General features: G+C 39.8%; 1 protein-coding gene across 1 annotated transcript in view; it reads right to left on the bottom strand.

Annotated features, from left to right (window-relative positions):
- LOC131743168 (sciellin-like) overlaps positions 1–15,855 on the bottom strand; it is a 266,862-nt gene that overhangs the window by 57,461 nt on the left and 193,546 nt on the right. Inside the window, exons 3-6 of the mRNA XM_067016443.1 lie at positions 13,249–13,310; positions 12,232–12,349; positions 3,648–3,707; positions 109–177 (exon numbers count right to left, since the gene is read on the bottom strand). Of these exons, the coding sequence (XP_066872544.1) occupies positions 109–177; positions 3,648–3,707; positions 12,232–12,349; positions 13,249–13,291 (290 nt within the window). The 5' untranslated portion in view covers positions 13,292–13,310. The remainder of the gene's footprint in view (positions 1–108; positions 178–3,647; positions 3,708–12,231; positions 12,350–13,248; positions 13,311–15,855) is intronic.

The raw sequence follows: 15,855 nt of genomic DNA, 5'->3' as shown, positions 1-15,855 counted from the left end.
TCATGGTTCAAAACTTACTTTGGTAAACATTTAAATGTCTCATGCTTTATAAGAAACGGGATTTAACATATGTTACGCATTCCACTTGTGTGGTTCAAAACACCTTACCTGTCCAAAGTGTCGTCAGAGCTGCACCAACTGACTGTGGTTTTTACCTCATCCCTCTCGTTTGTTTTCCTGTAGCAAAAAATAATTATAGAAAGATCAAATAAATTACAAAAAATAGTTATAAAACTTATCATGGAGTTGGTAAAATTTTGTCCTATTCGGGTAGGAGATGTACATGTTACAGATTTGGCGTACCGAAATCTTCCCAGGCTTTGACTTGGATAGGATAAAATATAGCAAACCCAATTCCCCATGCTAACAAAAGAATTCTTCTCTAGGTCCAATTATTCTAATTACAATGTAACACATTCAAATTGGTGATAAGGATATGTAAAACAAGCAACACAACATGCAAAATGGTTAATAACCAATATGTAGCGTTTTCAATGTTGTTGATTTTTACGTAATAGGAACTCAGTCCCTTATAATTAGCTATATTTTGTTTGCAGTTTCAGCAGAGCCATAAGCCAGCACAACAGCTACGTATGAGTTGCTTTGTTATAAATTCAGCACCGTGGACAGGGTTGAGAGAAGAGATCTTGCTGGCAGAAAAGAGGGAGAGAGAAGAAATAAAGGAAAAGAGAGAAACAGGAGACACTGGAAAGAAATGAAAAGAAGACAGTGGGGGAATAGAAAAAGGATGGATGGGAAGGATAGGAGAAGAGAGGGGAGACCGGGAGAAGAGGGGAGAGGAGAGACAGAGGCAGAGAGTTAAGGCAGACAGACAAGAAAAAAAAAGGGAGTGGGGAGAAGACAAGAAAATAAGGGAAAAGAAGATAGAAGGCCCAATAGTAAGAACGATGATCATCAAAGCAGTGGAGATATCTTGATCAGACTGATCAATCAGCAACAAAAAAAAAAAAAAAAAAAAAAAAAGGCCTGTTTAATGCTTTATATAACCCTGTGATACAGGGAAAGCAAGCTCTTTGGAGAATTATACCATGATTTACAGTTTGCATTTCAAAGCATGACTTGAAGCTGACGGATCAAACATATTGAATCAGAAAAAATACTAAAACAGTATACTATTTAACATGTAATTTTTAACTTGATGTAGTATATCTTTATTAAGCAAATATGTGGAGGTAAACGATATACTGTGCTGATAGCTGTGTGTGGAGGAACCCCTACACAGAGCTAGAGGGACAAATCAGACACGTCCAAGTGCAACAAGTGGTCAGTGTTGTAGAAAAGGTTCAGGTCAAGTGCAAGGAAGTTTGAAACTGAGAAAGCTTATTTGTAGAGGTGGGGATCACAGAAGGCTTTCTGGATGAGGTGCAAGTCGAGCTGGATCTTGGAGGATAAATAGACATGAACAAACAGAGGTAGAAGGAATAGTGTCGGTTAAAGCAAGAGTAAGGTTAAAAAAAAGCCTAATGCAATTCCTCGCATTTTAAAAGCAACTCAGAGTGCAATCATAGTGTGGTTCACCAGCACGTGTAATACATGAGTGCAGACAGGTGCTGCAGGGCCATCTGACCCCCTTCAGAAAACAGCCCCTTTTGCAGATGCTATTGTTTTATGTCTCATTAGCGGCTTTATGCTTCCAGGCACTTATCATCACATGACATATTATATTGTGTTTGTTTATTTCCAGGCTCTCCCTCCTCCACCTTCAACTAGGAAGCAAGTTCTATGAAAGCAGGGATTCTGTCTTGTCCCCAGACTTGAGAATAGTGACTGGCTCACACAGGGCATCTCCACAGGCACTATTTTTGCCTTCTGCTTCATGTGACATGTTTTAATGATCGGGCAGAGGAAGGACAGTAAAATGTCCTAGTTTGTGCACACTATGAAGCTTGTTTTCTAGGGTGATGAGACTATTATTTCTTTTCCTTTTCCTTTATTTTCGGTCTCTGCTCGTGTGGAACTCCTAGACATATTACTGCTTCTGCTGGAAGCGTCTCTTAACAACCACTTCCTCAGTGAGGTCTCCCACTCATTCAGGCAAAGGTAGCCATTCCCTCTATGCCTTCCCATAGCACTGGCACACACTTCCACAGGCACTTTCCATGGTAAATTTGAGTATTTGTGCTTATGTATTCATCTTTTTCCATGAAATGTGAGAGTTCCTTAAGGTCAAGGCTGGTGTCTTATGCATCTTTGTGTTCCCAGCACCTGGCACAATGTCAGCACACAGTAGGTGCTCCAACGTGGTATTGGGTGAACATCAAAGTGGACACAGCCTCTGCAAAAGGGTAGAAAAGTGTCACATGGGCATCCATTTGAGAAAATGCAAGGAGAAAAATAACCTACACTACCTTTTAAGAAGATGTCGTTTGAGACGCAAGTCAAGGGGTCAAAGGGGAAATGTCTCAGGCTTGCAGAATTTTGTTACTTAGGATAAAAGCTCGATGTGCTTTAGCCAAAATGCTGTCCAGTAACAGGAAGGGTTCAGGTAACCAATAGAGTTTAAAATATAAAGTAAGCATAGACGGCATTAAGGTCCCGTTATTCTGAAACACACTAAGAGCAGGAAGCTTAGTTTGCCTGGTCACACTTCACAGCAAGTATGTTTGTTCTTTAATAGTTGCGGAGAAAGGCAAAATGGCGGGGGCATTTTTCACTGGTGCCTGGATTCAGATGATTAGGTTCCCTTTGGTGAGTTGAGGGCCAACAGAGAACAAGGATGTAAGCTTCAAAATCATGAAGACCAAGGAGAGGGCATGGAGAAAGCCTGCCAAATCACAGAAGAGTCAATTGGATGAGCTAAGGCTGGAAACCCCAAAACCAATCAGATACTTTGTGTAGAGGGGGTAAACTCAGGACCCTGAGAACACATCAAAATTATGAACAATTTTTAAATGGTTCACAAAAATTCACAGATAAAAATTCCAAAATAGACATATTCAAAGTGTCTACTTAACTTTTTAAAGTCCCCACCATGAAAGACAATCACTAAGTATGTCTTGGTGGAAGACACTGGCTACTGGACCAGATAAAACTTGTGTCTTATAAATAGTTAAGTGCTTCTGATGGGTGTGGTTGTTTGTATGTGTGTGACTGTAAATGTACTTTAGTAAGAATATTATCTATTTATTTCATCGATATTAGATTATTTACATCATTGTGCTTGTGAGTTTTGTTTGAATTTTCCTACTAATATGCATTTGTCAGTATATTTGCCATTGAGTATCATTTAGTGGTTTTCCACAAGCCTAGTTTTTGAAAAGAAATGTACTGTCCCATAAAGCAAGTGAACTTAGCTGTTGTTTTGCTTTTAGGGTTCCTTTCTCTAAGGCTCAGAAATAGCCTATGTTTCTGTGGGAGCCCCTTCCCTTTCTTGTAAGGAGGGCCACCTTGGTAGGGTAGGCACTGGATTGATTATTCTACACCTCCAAGCTGTATTCTGGAAGCATAAAGCTGGAAAAGCACAGTTGGCCCTGTAAATACCCCTGATGATATCACAGATTCTCCTTCATGTACCCAGAATGTCAGGGAAAGCCTGAGGCTAGCCACAAATATTGTCTGTCTTGAACAAGTCTACTCTCAAAAATGACTGTCTTTCTGCTAATGAGTAACTCATCTGAAACACCCACCTGTCTGAGGTATCATGGGAGTTACGTCTATGGAGTACCACCCTACCATAATTTTCATCTCTGCAGAGAAAGAACAAAATCAAGTCACATGAGAAGTTATCACAGTATTTAGTAAGCATTAAATAAGGCAGGCATGAAAGAGCTCACAATGTTTGGCAAGGTTAATTCATTTTACTTTGGGCGTAAAAACACAACTATGCATTTATTTTAACCAGTCACCACTTGAAAGAGCATGGTGAAAAGAAAAAAGTTTGTCAGTACAAACAATCATTATTCCAATTTACCGCATGAGATTTCCATGTGATTCAACAATGGCATGAGTGCTTGTTATTTGGCTTTTTGGTTTTGGGTTTTCTTCAGCAGTGTGGGAACATGTGGCCATCTACTTTGCATAAATTAGAAAAGTCCTTTTCTGCAGGAAGGCAAACGTTTTTTCAAACATGTTTTAAATTTAATTAAGCCCAGACTACAGGATCTTTGGTGGGGCTATTGGAGGACTCTAGGAGGGCTCATGACAAAGACTGCTTCCCAGACCTTCTGTTGTCACTGTCCTTGTCCCCATGGTGAGCCACAGCTGCCCCCCACGTCTGCAGCAGACCAACACTAGCAGGGTCCGGATGTTCTGGTCAGGTGTCAGGCCTGAGCCTCTGAAGTGGGAGAGCTGACATCAGGACACTGGTACACCAGAGACCTCCCAGCCCCTCATAATATCAATTGGCGAGAGTTCTCCCAGAGATCTCCATCTCAACGCTAACACTCAGCTCCACTCAACGACCACCAAGCTCCAGTGCTGGACACCCCATGCCAAACAACTAGCAAGACAGGAACACAGCCCCACCTATTAGCAGAGAGGCTGCCTAAATCATAATAAGTTCACAGACACCGCAAAACATACCACCAGATGTGGTCCTGTCCACCAGAAAGAAAAGATCCAGCCTCATCCATCAGAATACAGGCACCCATCCCCTGCACCACGAAGCCTATACAACACATTGAACCAAACTTACCCACTGGGGGCAGACACCAAAAACAACAGGAACTACGAACCTGCAGCCTGTGAAAAGGAGACCCCAAACACAGTAAGTTAAGCAAAATGAGAAGACAGAGAAGCACACAGCAGATGAAGGAGAAAGGTAAAAACCCATTGAGACCAAACAAATGAAGAGGACATAGACAGTCTACCTGAAAAAGAATTCAGAGTAATGATAGTAAAGATGATCCAAAATCTTGGAAATAGAATGGACAAAATACAACAAATGCTTAACAAGGAACTAGAAGAACTAAAGAGCAAACAAAAAATGACAAACACAATACATGAAATTTAAAATTCTCTAGAAGGAATCAATAGCATAATAAATGAGGCAGAAGAATGGATAAGTGACCTGGAAGATAACAATAGTAGAAATAACTACTGCAGAGCAGAATAAAAAAATAAGAATGAAAAGAATTGAGGACAGTGTCAGATACCTCTGGGACAACATTAAATGCACCAACATTTGAATTATAGGGGTCCCAGAAGAGGAAGAGAAAAAGAAAGGGACTGAGAAAATATTTGAAGAGATTATAGTTGAAAACTTCCCTAATATGGGAAAGGAAATAGTTAATCAAGTCCAGGAAGTGCAGAGAGTCCCATACAGGATAAATCCTAGGAGAAAGCCACCAAGACACATATTAATCAAACTATCAAAAATTAAATACAAAGAAAAAATATTAAAGGCAGAAAGGGTAAAGCAACAAATAACATACAAGGGAATCCCTATAAGGTTAACTGCTGATCTTTCAGCAGAAACTCTGCAACCCAGAAGGGTGTGGCAGGATATATTTAAAGTGATGAAAGGGATAAACCTACAGCCAAGATTACTCTACCCAGCAGGAACTCATTCAGATTCCATGGAGAAATTAAAATCTTCACAGACAAGCAAAAGCTAAGAGAATTCAGCACCACCAAACCAGCTTTAAAACAAACACTAAAGGAACTTCTCTAGGCATGAAACACAAGAGAAGGAAAAGGCCTACAATAAGAAACCCAAAACAATTATGAAAATGGTAATAGAAACATACATATTGATAATTACCTTAAATGTAAATAAATAAAATGCTCCAACCAAAAGACATAGACTGGCTGAATGGATACAAAAACAAGACCAGTATATATGCTGTCTACAAGGGACCCACTTCAGACCTAGGGATACATACAGACTGAAAGTGAGGGGATGGAAAAAGGCATTCCATGCAAATGGAAATCAAAAGAAAGCTGGAGTAGCAACCCTCACAGGAGGCAAAATAGACTTTAAAATAAAATCTATTACAAGAGACAAAGAAGGACACTACATAACGATCAAGGGATCCATCCAAGAGGAAGATATAACAATTGTAAATACTTATGTACCCAACATAGGGACACCTCAATACATAACGCAAATGCTAACAGCCATAAAAGGGGAAATCGACAGCAACACAATCATACTAGGGGACTTTAACACCTCACTTTCACCAATGACAGATCATCCAAAATGAAAATAAATAAGAAAACACAAGCTTTAAATAACACATTAGACAAGATGGACTTAATTGGTATTTTTAGGATATTACATCCTAAAACAACAGAATACACTTTCTTCTCAAGTGCTCATGGATCATTCTCCAGGATAGATCATATCTTGGGTCACAAATCAAGCCTTGGTAAATTTAAGAAAACTGAAATCCTATCAAGAATCAGTTCTGACCACAATGCTATAAGACTAGCTATCACTTACAGGAAAAAAACTGTAAAAAATACAAACACATGGAGGCTAAACACTACACTACTAAATAACCAAGAGATCACTGAAGAAATCAAATAGGAAAGCAAAAAATACCTTGAAACAAATGACAACAAAAACACAACGAACCAAAATCTATGGAATGAAGCAAAAGGAGTTGTAAGAGGGATGTTTATCGCAATACACTCCTACCTCAAAAAACAAGAAACATCTCAAATAAACAACCTAAACTTACACCTAAAACAATTAGAGAAAGAAGAACAAAACAAACCCAAAGTTAGCAGAAGGAAAGAAATTATACAGAGCAGATCAGAAATAAATGAAAAAGAAATGAAGAAAACAATAGCAAAGATCAATAAAACTAAAAGCTGGTTCTTTGAGAAGATAAACAAAATTGATAAGCCATTAACCAGACTCATCACAAAAAAAAGGGAGAAGATTCAAATCAACAGAATTAGAAATGAAAAACAAGAAAAACTGACAGAAATACAGAACTGCAGAAATACAAAGGGTCATGAGAGATTACTACAAGCAAATATATGCCAATAATAAGGACAACCTGGAAGAAATGGACAAATTTTTAGAAAAGGACAACCTTCCAAGACTGAACCAGGAAGAAATAGAATATATAAACAGACCAATCACAAGAACTGATATTGAAACTGTGATTAAAAATCTGCCAAAAAAAAAAAAAAGCCCAGGACCAGATGGCTTCACAGGTGAATTCTATCAAACATTTACAGAAGAGCTAACACCTATCCTTCTCAAACTCTTCCAAAATATAGCAGAGGGAGGAACACTCACAAACTCATTCTATGAGGACACCATCACCCTGATACCAAGACCAGACAAAGATGTCACAAGAAAAAGAAAACTACAGGCCAATATCACTGATGAACATAGATGCAAAACTCCTCAACAAAATACTAGCAAACAGAATGCAACAGCACATTAAAAGGATCATACACCATGATCAAGTTGGGTTTATCCCAGGAATGCAAGGATTCTTCAATATATGCAAATCAATCAATGTGATAAACAATATTAACAAATTAAAGGATAAAAACCATATGATAATCTCAATAGAGGCAGAAAAAGCTTTTGACAAAATTCAACACCCTATTACAATAAAAGCCATCCAGGAAGTAGGCATAGAGGGAACTTACCTAAACATAATAAAGGCCATATATGACAAAACCACAGCAAACATGATTCTCAGTGGTGAAAAACTGAAACCATTTCCACTAAGATCAGGGACAAGACAAGGCTGCCCACTCTCACCACTATTATTCAACATAGTTTTGGAAGTTTTAGCCACAGCAATCAAAGAAGAAAAAGAAAGAAAAGGAATCCAAATTGGAAAAGAAGAAGTAAAGCAGTCACTGTTTGCAGATGACATGATACTATACATAGAGAATCTTAAAGATGCTACCAGAAAACTACTAGAGCTAATCAATGAATTTGCTAAAGTAGCAGGACAAGAAATTAATGCAAACAAATCTTTTGCATTCCTTTACACTAATGATGAAAAATCTGAAAGAGAAATTAAGGAAACAATACCATTTACCCTCTCAACAAAAAGAATAAAATACCTAGGAATAAACCTACCTAAGGTGACAAAAGACCTGTATGCAGAAAACTATAAGACACTGATGAAAGAAATTAAAGAGGATACAAACATATGGAGAGATATACCATGTTCCTGGACTGGAAGAACCAACATTGTGAAAATGATTATACAACCCAAAGCAGTCTACAGAATCAATGCAATCCCTATCAAACTACCACTGGCATTTTTCACAGAACTAGAACAAAAAATTTCACAATTTATATGGAAACACAAAAGACCACAAATAGTCAAAGCAATTTGAGAAAGAAAAACGGAGCTGGAGGAATCAAGCTCCCTGACCTCAGACTATACTGCAAAGCTACAGTAGTCAAGACAGTATGGTACTGGCACAAAAACAGAAATATAGATCAATGGAACAGGATAGAAAACCTAGAGATAAACCCATGCACATATGGTCACCTTATTTTAGATAAAGGAGGCAAGAGTATACAATGGAGAAAAGACAGCCTCTTCAATAAGTGGTGCTGGGAAAACTGGACAGCTACACGTAAAAGAATGAAATTAGAACACTCCCTAACACCATACACAAAAATGGATTAAAGACGTAAATGTAAGGCCAAATTCTCAGAGGAAAACATAAGCAGAATACTCTATGACATAAATCACAGCAAGATCCTTTTTGAACCACCTCCCAGAGAGAGGGAAATAAAAACAAAAATAAACAAATGGGACCTAATGAAACTTAGAAGCTTTTGCACAGCAAAGGATACCATAAACAAGACCAAAAGACAATCTTCAGAATGGGAGAAAATATTTGCAAACAAAGCAACTGACAAAGGATTAATCTCCAAAATATACAAGCAGCTCAATATCAAAAAAGCAAAAACCCTAATCCAAAAATGGACAGAAGACCTAAACAGACATTTCTCCAGAGAAGATATACAGATTGCTAACAAACACATAAAAGGATGCTCAACGTCACTAATCATTAGAGAAATGCAAATCAAAACTACAATGTGTTATCACCTCAAACTGGTCAGAATGAGCATCATCACAAAATCTACAAAGAATAAATGTTGGAGAGGGTGAGCAGAAAAGGGACCCCTCATGCACTGTTTGGTGGGAATGTAAATTGATACAGCCACTCTGGAAAACAGTATGGAGGTTCCTTAAAAAACTAAAAATAGAACTACCATATGACCCAGCAATCCCATTACTGGGCGTATACCCTGAGAAAACCATAATTCAAAAAGAGTCATGTACCACAATGTTCACTGCAGCTCTATTTACAATAGCAAGGACATGGAATCAACCTAAGTGTCCATCGACAGATGAATGGATAAAGAAGATGTGGCACAAATATACAATGGAATATTACGTAGCCATAAAAGGAAACAAAATTGAGTTATTCGTAGTGAGGTGGATGGACCTAGAGTCAGTCATACAGAGTGCAGTAAATCAGAAAGAGAAAAACAAATACCATTTGCTAACACATACATATGGAATCTAAAAAAAAAAAAAAAAGGTCATGAAGAACCTATGGACAGGACAGGAATACAGATGTACAGCTACTAGAGAATGGACTTGAGGACATGGGGATGGGGAAGGGTAAGCTGGGACGAAGTGAGAGAGTGGCACTGACATATATACACTACCAAATGCAAAATAGCTAGTGGGAAGCAGCCGCACAGCACAGGGAGATTAGTGCGGTGCTTTGTGACCACCTAGAGGGGTGGGATAGGGAGGATGGGAGGGAGATGCAAGAGGGATGGGATATGGGGATATATGTATACTTATAGCTGATTCACTTTGTGATACAGCAGAAAGTAACACACCATTGCAAAGCAATTAGACTCCAATAAAGTTACTAAATTTAATTAAGCCCATTATATCTGAAATTTTTCCACTTGTTGGTCTTGACAGTTTCCCTTGACAAAATGTAGAAAAATAGATACCAATATTTGTGGTTAAGAAGGTGGATTTTTCACAGATTTAGCCTATTTTTGAACCATGAGATTATATAGTTTGCTCTGTTTGGTCCTTAAAATAACCCTATAAATTAGGCAGGGGATACACTTATATCCAGTTCACAGATGAGAAAATTGATCACGGATTCTGTGGCTTTCCTAAGGCTAAAAAGTTAGCAAGTGACAAGGGTGATCTTTTTATTCCAAACTTTTCCTTTTCCTACTGGTCAACCCTGCAATAGAACTTCATACATAAGATCCCAAAGCTATGTCTTCCTTACTTTGTATAGTGGACCTGAAAGTGCAGGCATTTTTAGGAAATGTCAAAACATGTAGTAGAGACTTTGGCCTTGAGCCAAAGCAGAGAGTAAGTATCAGAACCTTTTCATGTCAACCCAACCAAACCTGAAATATCACATTTCTCCTGGTTCTGATTACTCAAAACTCTGGAACCACTTACAATAAAGCTATAAAAGAACTGCAGTAGATAATTAAAGAAAGATGAACAGTGAAACTGAAACAATTCCAGCGAATATATACCCTCGAAGATGCCAAGAGAACTTCTCCATCTCCCTGGGATCCCCTCCCTAAACTTGTGGGGGAGTAGCAGACACCAGACGCGTTTTTGCCTGAAGAAAAATACATAGCACGTAGCCTACTACTGGGCCAGTGGGCGTGGGGAAAGCATCAGAGCCAATTTCCCCTTCACTCAGCAGCTGTCATGCCAGCCAAGCTGGCTTCCCCGGGCCTTTTTAAGGAAGCATGTCTGGTATAAAACCATCACTTCTACTGACTATAAATTGTCTTAGCCATCTCTATCACTCCACATCTGTGGAACCCAAAATTTGTGATCTACTTTTGATATCATTCTACCAACATGGAAAAATAAAAATGCCATATTAGCTTCCAACAGAAGCAGTAAATGTTGCTTTATAGAAGGAAATGATTGTTTTCTAAGAATGCTAACTCCAAAACTTAGTGTGAGTCTCCAAATAACCCTATAGTTCCTTAAAATAATTAGATTTAATAACAGAATTTAATAGACATTTTTGTTTAACAGTTACAAGTACACTCCTCCAACAACCATGTATGGACAGTTTAGTAAAAAGCTTAGAGAAAGTATCCTGTAATGCAGGGATTCCCAACTTCAGTGCTGTTGACATTATGGGTTTGATAATTTTTCATTGTGAGGAATGTTCTCTGCCTTGTAGGTTGTTTAGCGGCATTCCTGGTTTCTACTGACTAGATGTCAGGAGTACCCCACCCCCCACCAATTTTGACATTTAAAAATGTCTCCTAACCTTGCCAAACATCCCCTGGGAACAAAATTGTCCCTGACTGAGAACCATTGGTATAATGGGAAGATAATGGGTCATGTTACTTTCAGCTCTACCTCTTAATAGCTGTGTGCTCTTGAACAAGTTACCTAACTTCTCTGAGCCTCAGATTCCTCCTCTGTAAAAATGAGGATGTAATACCTACCTCATGTGATTGTTATGAGATTTAGTGATGCTTTATACGTAAAGTACCTAGTATCTAGCCGGACACATAAGAGGGAATCAAAGACATATGCATATGTGTATGTGTGTATATACATATATATACACAATTTATAATAAATATATATGGGCTGGACAAATGCCTATTATAAATCTATGTTGGCAATGAGGTGATATGCTTAGGGTAATAGTCTTCAGATCTTTAAACATAAAACTAATAGAAATAATGCTTAAAGCAGACAATACTTTCTTGATGGTTAAGTGTTTTCTCTTACAAAGTGATACTGCATTTACCACCTTTCCATACCTAGAGGTATACGACCAGTGGGGACTAAAATGAGTTGAGAATTGATCGGTTTTACTTGTACATAAGGACATTTTAGATAAATTATTATTAAATTTGTAAACTTGGAATCATACTTGTGTTTGTTTCAACTGACATCAGGCATGGTAATCTCATTACCATGGATTAAATATTACCTTTTTGGAAACTGGAAAGTCTTTTTTTCAGATTATCAAGTAGGCACCAATGTCTATGCTATTTATAACAGCAATATCCTACTTTTTTCTCACTAATAACTCATATTCTTTTAGGTATGTGAATATTAAAAATGGTAGAGATATTCTTAAAAATCTGATGTAACGGATTTATGGTTACTGAATCTTACCAAACATGAGGCCAAGCGACAAAGTGTTTTAGAAGGAAAGTATCCAATTTCCACATGGCCATTAGTTTCCCAAATGGAGAACGGCTCTTTCTACTCACCCACCCACCCACGCGCTTACTTTTCTTCTTCCGGACGTTCCTTTATCCAGCTCTTATCCTGTAAGAAAGTCCTTCTTTTGTTCACCTCGTGAAAACCCTGTTGCTTCAGTGCAGTCTCCTGAGTGGTACCCTTCATATCTATCAACAGAAAAGTGAAACATCAAGAGATGTAGTTGCATGGAGCTGAGTGTGTGTTTATTAACTTGGAAATCTTGAGAGGAGCATCTGATTGGCCAGCATCAATCTTCTAGGCTGGCAAATCCAGTACGGTTTCAAAGTAGGATGCACCGGCAAGAAAGAACAAATCCCACACCCCATCATGAATGATAACTTATAAAACTGCTCAGGTGCCAACTGAAATTGCTTGTGCACACCATGAAGCCCTGCCCCACACCTGGGAGTGTAGAACCACAGGCCTGGGAAAAACCAATACTGGGTTTAGTGGGTTGGCCATTTTGCTCAAAAAAAAACGTACCTCAGAAGGACACACGAGACTGTTTTAGAAGTACCTAGTGAACAATAGTAAGTCCTGGTGCTTCTGATTATAAATAACTTAATTCTTTGATCTCACGGGAGCCGAAAGCAGAGAAGGTCACACACACTTGATTTTTAAAAGAAATCTTTGAATTGAAATTAGATGAGTAATGGGGCTTCCCTGGTGGCGCAGTGGTTGAGAGTCCGCCTGCCGATGCAGGGGACACGGGTTCGTGCCCCGGTCTGGGAAGATCCCACATGCCGCGGAGCGGCTGGGCCCGTAAGCCATGGCCGCTGAGCCTGCGCGTCCGGAGCCTGCGCTCCGCAACGGGAGAGGCCACAACGGTGAGAGGCCCGTGTACCGCAAAAAAAAAAAAAAAAAAATTAGATGAGTAAAATCTACAGCACTCTTACTTTTTTCTTAAGCCTAACTTTGGCCATGTTAATTAAATTAGATGGCTGCTTCTAAGAATTTCATAGCTACATGAAAAAAAAAAAGACCCATGAGTTGTTTTTCCCAGATTTTTAAGTTCTCTGTGTAAGGGAAACATCAGCTACATTACCATTTCCTGTGGGAGATGTTTTTCTCAAGGTAAAATTGGACATGCTGCCTTCCAGTAAGGATCTAAAAGAAAAATGGGGATGGGGAAAAACACAGTAATGACTCGACAAAGAATCAACAAGGGACTCATTCTTTGCTAACGAGACACATTTTTCAATGACATTGACGGTCACATAATCTGGTATAATGAATACATGATATAAAGCGACCCCTAAGAACCTGAGAGTTCATCTATTCCAATGCATTTATTTTACAGATGAGGAAACTGAAGCCAGGAGTATTTAGTGTCCTCTGTGTTATAGGATAAGCAGCTGGCTGAATCAGGCCATCAATTAACTCATTTATTCAATGAAAAAATATGCACTGAGTGTTTGACACTGAGCCAGGAGCTGGAGACAAAAAAAGATAAGTAAGCCGAGTATCGGGTCAGGTCAACAGGGAGACGGAGACATGGAGTTTACAGCACAATACGCAGAAGGGCTCATCAGCTCCTTTTTGGGGGAAGCCAAAGTGAACCCAGGCAACTGATATGTGCTTAGAAGGGAAGCAGCCAGCGTATGGAAATCACAGATCTTGGGAAGCCCTAAGATTCTCAGCTGTGACGAACTGCTACTGCCAAGCTGCTAAGGGACTGAGGTGATTCTCATTTCCAGTTTGCCTGGGATGATGGTGCGTTCAGGGCTGCATTATGACACTGAGTCTTAGGCACTTTTGCTTTTGATGGCCTCTTCCTTCACACACAAGCACATGCACACACATGCATACACATACAAAATTAAAAATTATATTTTATGACTGTGTTAGCATAACGATGAATAACAATCCAGGCTGGCTTTGTTAATACATATTCATTATTGTTATAGTATTCGTTTTTTCTTCTGCTGTTAAAAGGAATTAAAATTAGGACCCTTCTGTGGGCCCCTAAAAGGGGTCCCAGCTGTGGCCTTTTCTGCTTAACGGATAAGTCAGCCCTGAGTTTCCCTGAATGTGGAACGTTCCGTTTTTAAACTGGAAAAGTCCTGGGCAAACAGGACTGGGCTGGTCACCCTAGGTGGGGCATTATGTTTTTTGCAGATTTCATCCCACCAGACAGTGTATGGAATGTTGGACGGGCCTCCATCTCAAGTCAGAAGCAAGCCCTAGGTCCACCTTTATGACCTCAAAGTTCTGCGATTGAACCACTTAATCTCTCTGTAAAATGGGCTAATGAAACCTGCCATCTACTTCATAAGGTTGTGATGATCAAATGAATAATGTACATAAAAATCACTTTGTTAAACTATACATGCTGTTGAGACTTACAGCTGTATCATCAGACAGCAGTTTATAGGTATAACGTGGAGATTCTAAAGCCCCCATCTCCCACCCTCTGGTCCCAAAGTGTCTCCTACAGTAACTTGCCATAGGACTTGAAGTGGTAAAGATGCATCCCTCTGGATCAAGGCATGGGTTCCCTAGGATCTTCACTTAGAATATCAATGCTCCTAGAGTCAGTGAGAAGTGGCAGCTGCTGGTGACTTTACCAGCCTGGTCCTTGGCACTATAGGCTCACGGCCGCACCTCATCTGGGGAATTGCCCTTACTTGGTGGGGCTGCCAGTTACACACCCTCCTCATCCACTAAACCTGCAGCCAGCGACTGAGTGACCTGGAACGTAGAGCCAGTCCTGCAGGTGACTGGTGCTTCAGCACTCACCATGGCAGAAGCTAGGCTAGCGGGGGGGGGGGGTGGGTGCATCGTTGCTCAGCTCCTTCCCCTCCTCCCCTCCCTGCTTCCCTTTCTCCTTTCTTCTGAGTGAATACCCTTCATACGTCACAGGCACTGCTTCTAGGGGACCCAACCTAAGAATAACAACCAGCCTAAGACCAGCTGCTGTTCGCTCCGCTGAGAGTCTGAAGGTCTCAGTGAAATTAGAAAGACCTGCATGTAAAGTGTGCTATTTACTGACTGTGTCACCTTGGGGATGCTACAGTTCAGCTCCCTTATCTGTAAAATGTGGTGAATTCGGACTGTTTTGAGGATCAAGTTCGATGACATATGTAAAGTGTCTTATTATTGCCCAACACAGAGTAAGTGCTCAATAATTCTTAACTTCATGCTTCTATCACCTTGGAAAGCGTTAAGCGTAAAGATGAGGTGTGGTCAGGTGTGGGGAGGCGATGGAACAGCCTTGCATTTGGGCCCTGGTCATTCAGGGATTGTGGGGTGGCCACTGTCTCACTGTATTTGGAGGTCCCTAAAACATTGGCAGAAATGGGAGGAAAAGAGGCATGCAAACTTCAACCTGAACTACTTGCTCTCTTCACCTCAGTCTGGCCTTGATTCTCTGGGTTCTTGGCTAACCTACTTCCTGTTTCTAAATGGGCTCTGATAAAATCTTTTCCTGAACTGGTAAAGACCTGGAAGGTTCGTAGCTGACTGAACTGGGATTCTGAGGTGGGCAGAATGCTGAGTGTATATCTGGTGATACACTTGCAGAGATTGCAAACTCAGTCGTGAAACACAGGGAAGGGTCCATGGAGAAAAGTCATTTTGTAATTATCTGCTTATCTGTCTCTCGCAAAAGACCGAGTGTCCTGTGAGCCAGACTTAAGACTGTCCCTTCTCT

Source organism: Kogia breviceps, chromosome 16, assembly GCF_026419965.1.
Source record: "Kogia breviceps isolate mKogBre1 chromosome 16, mKogBre1 haplotype 1, whole genome shotgun sequence".
Taxonomy (NCBI): domain Eukaryota; kingdom Metazoa; phylum Chordata; class Mammalia; order Artiodactyla; family Physeteridae; genus Kogia; species Kogia breviceps.
Note: the sequence above shows the minus strand (reverse complement) of the source record. Positions and strands in the feature narration are given on the sequence as shown.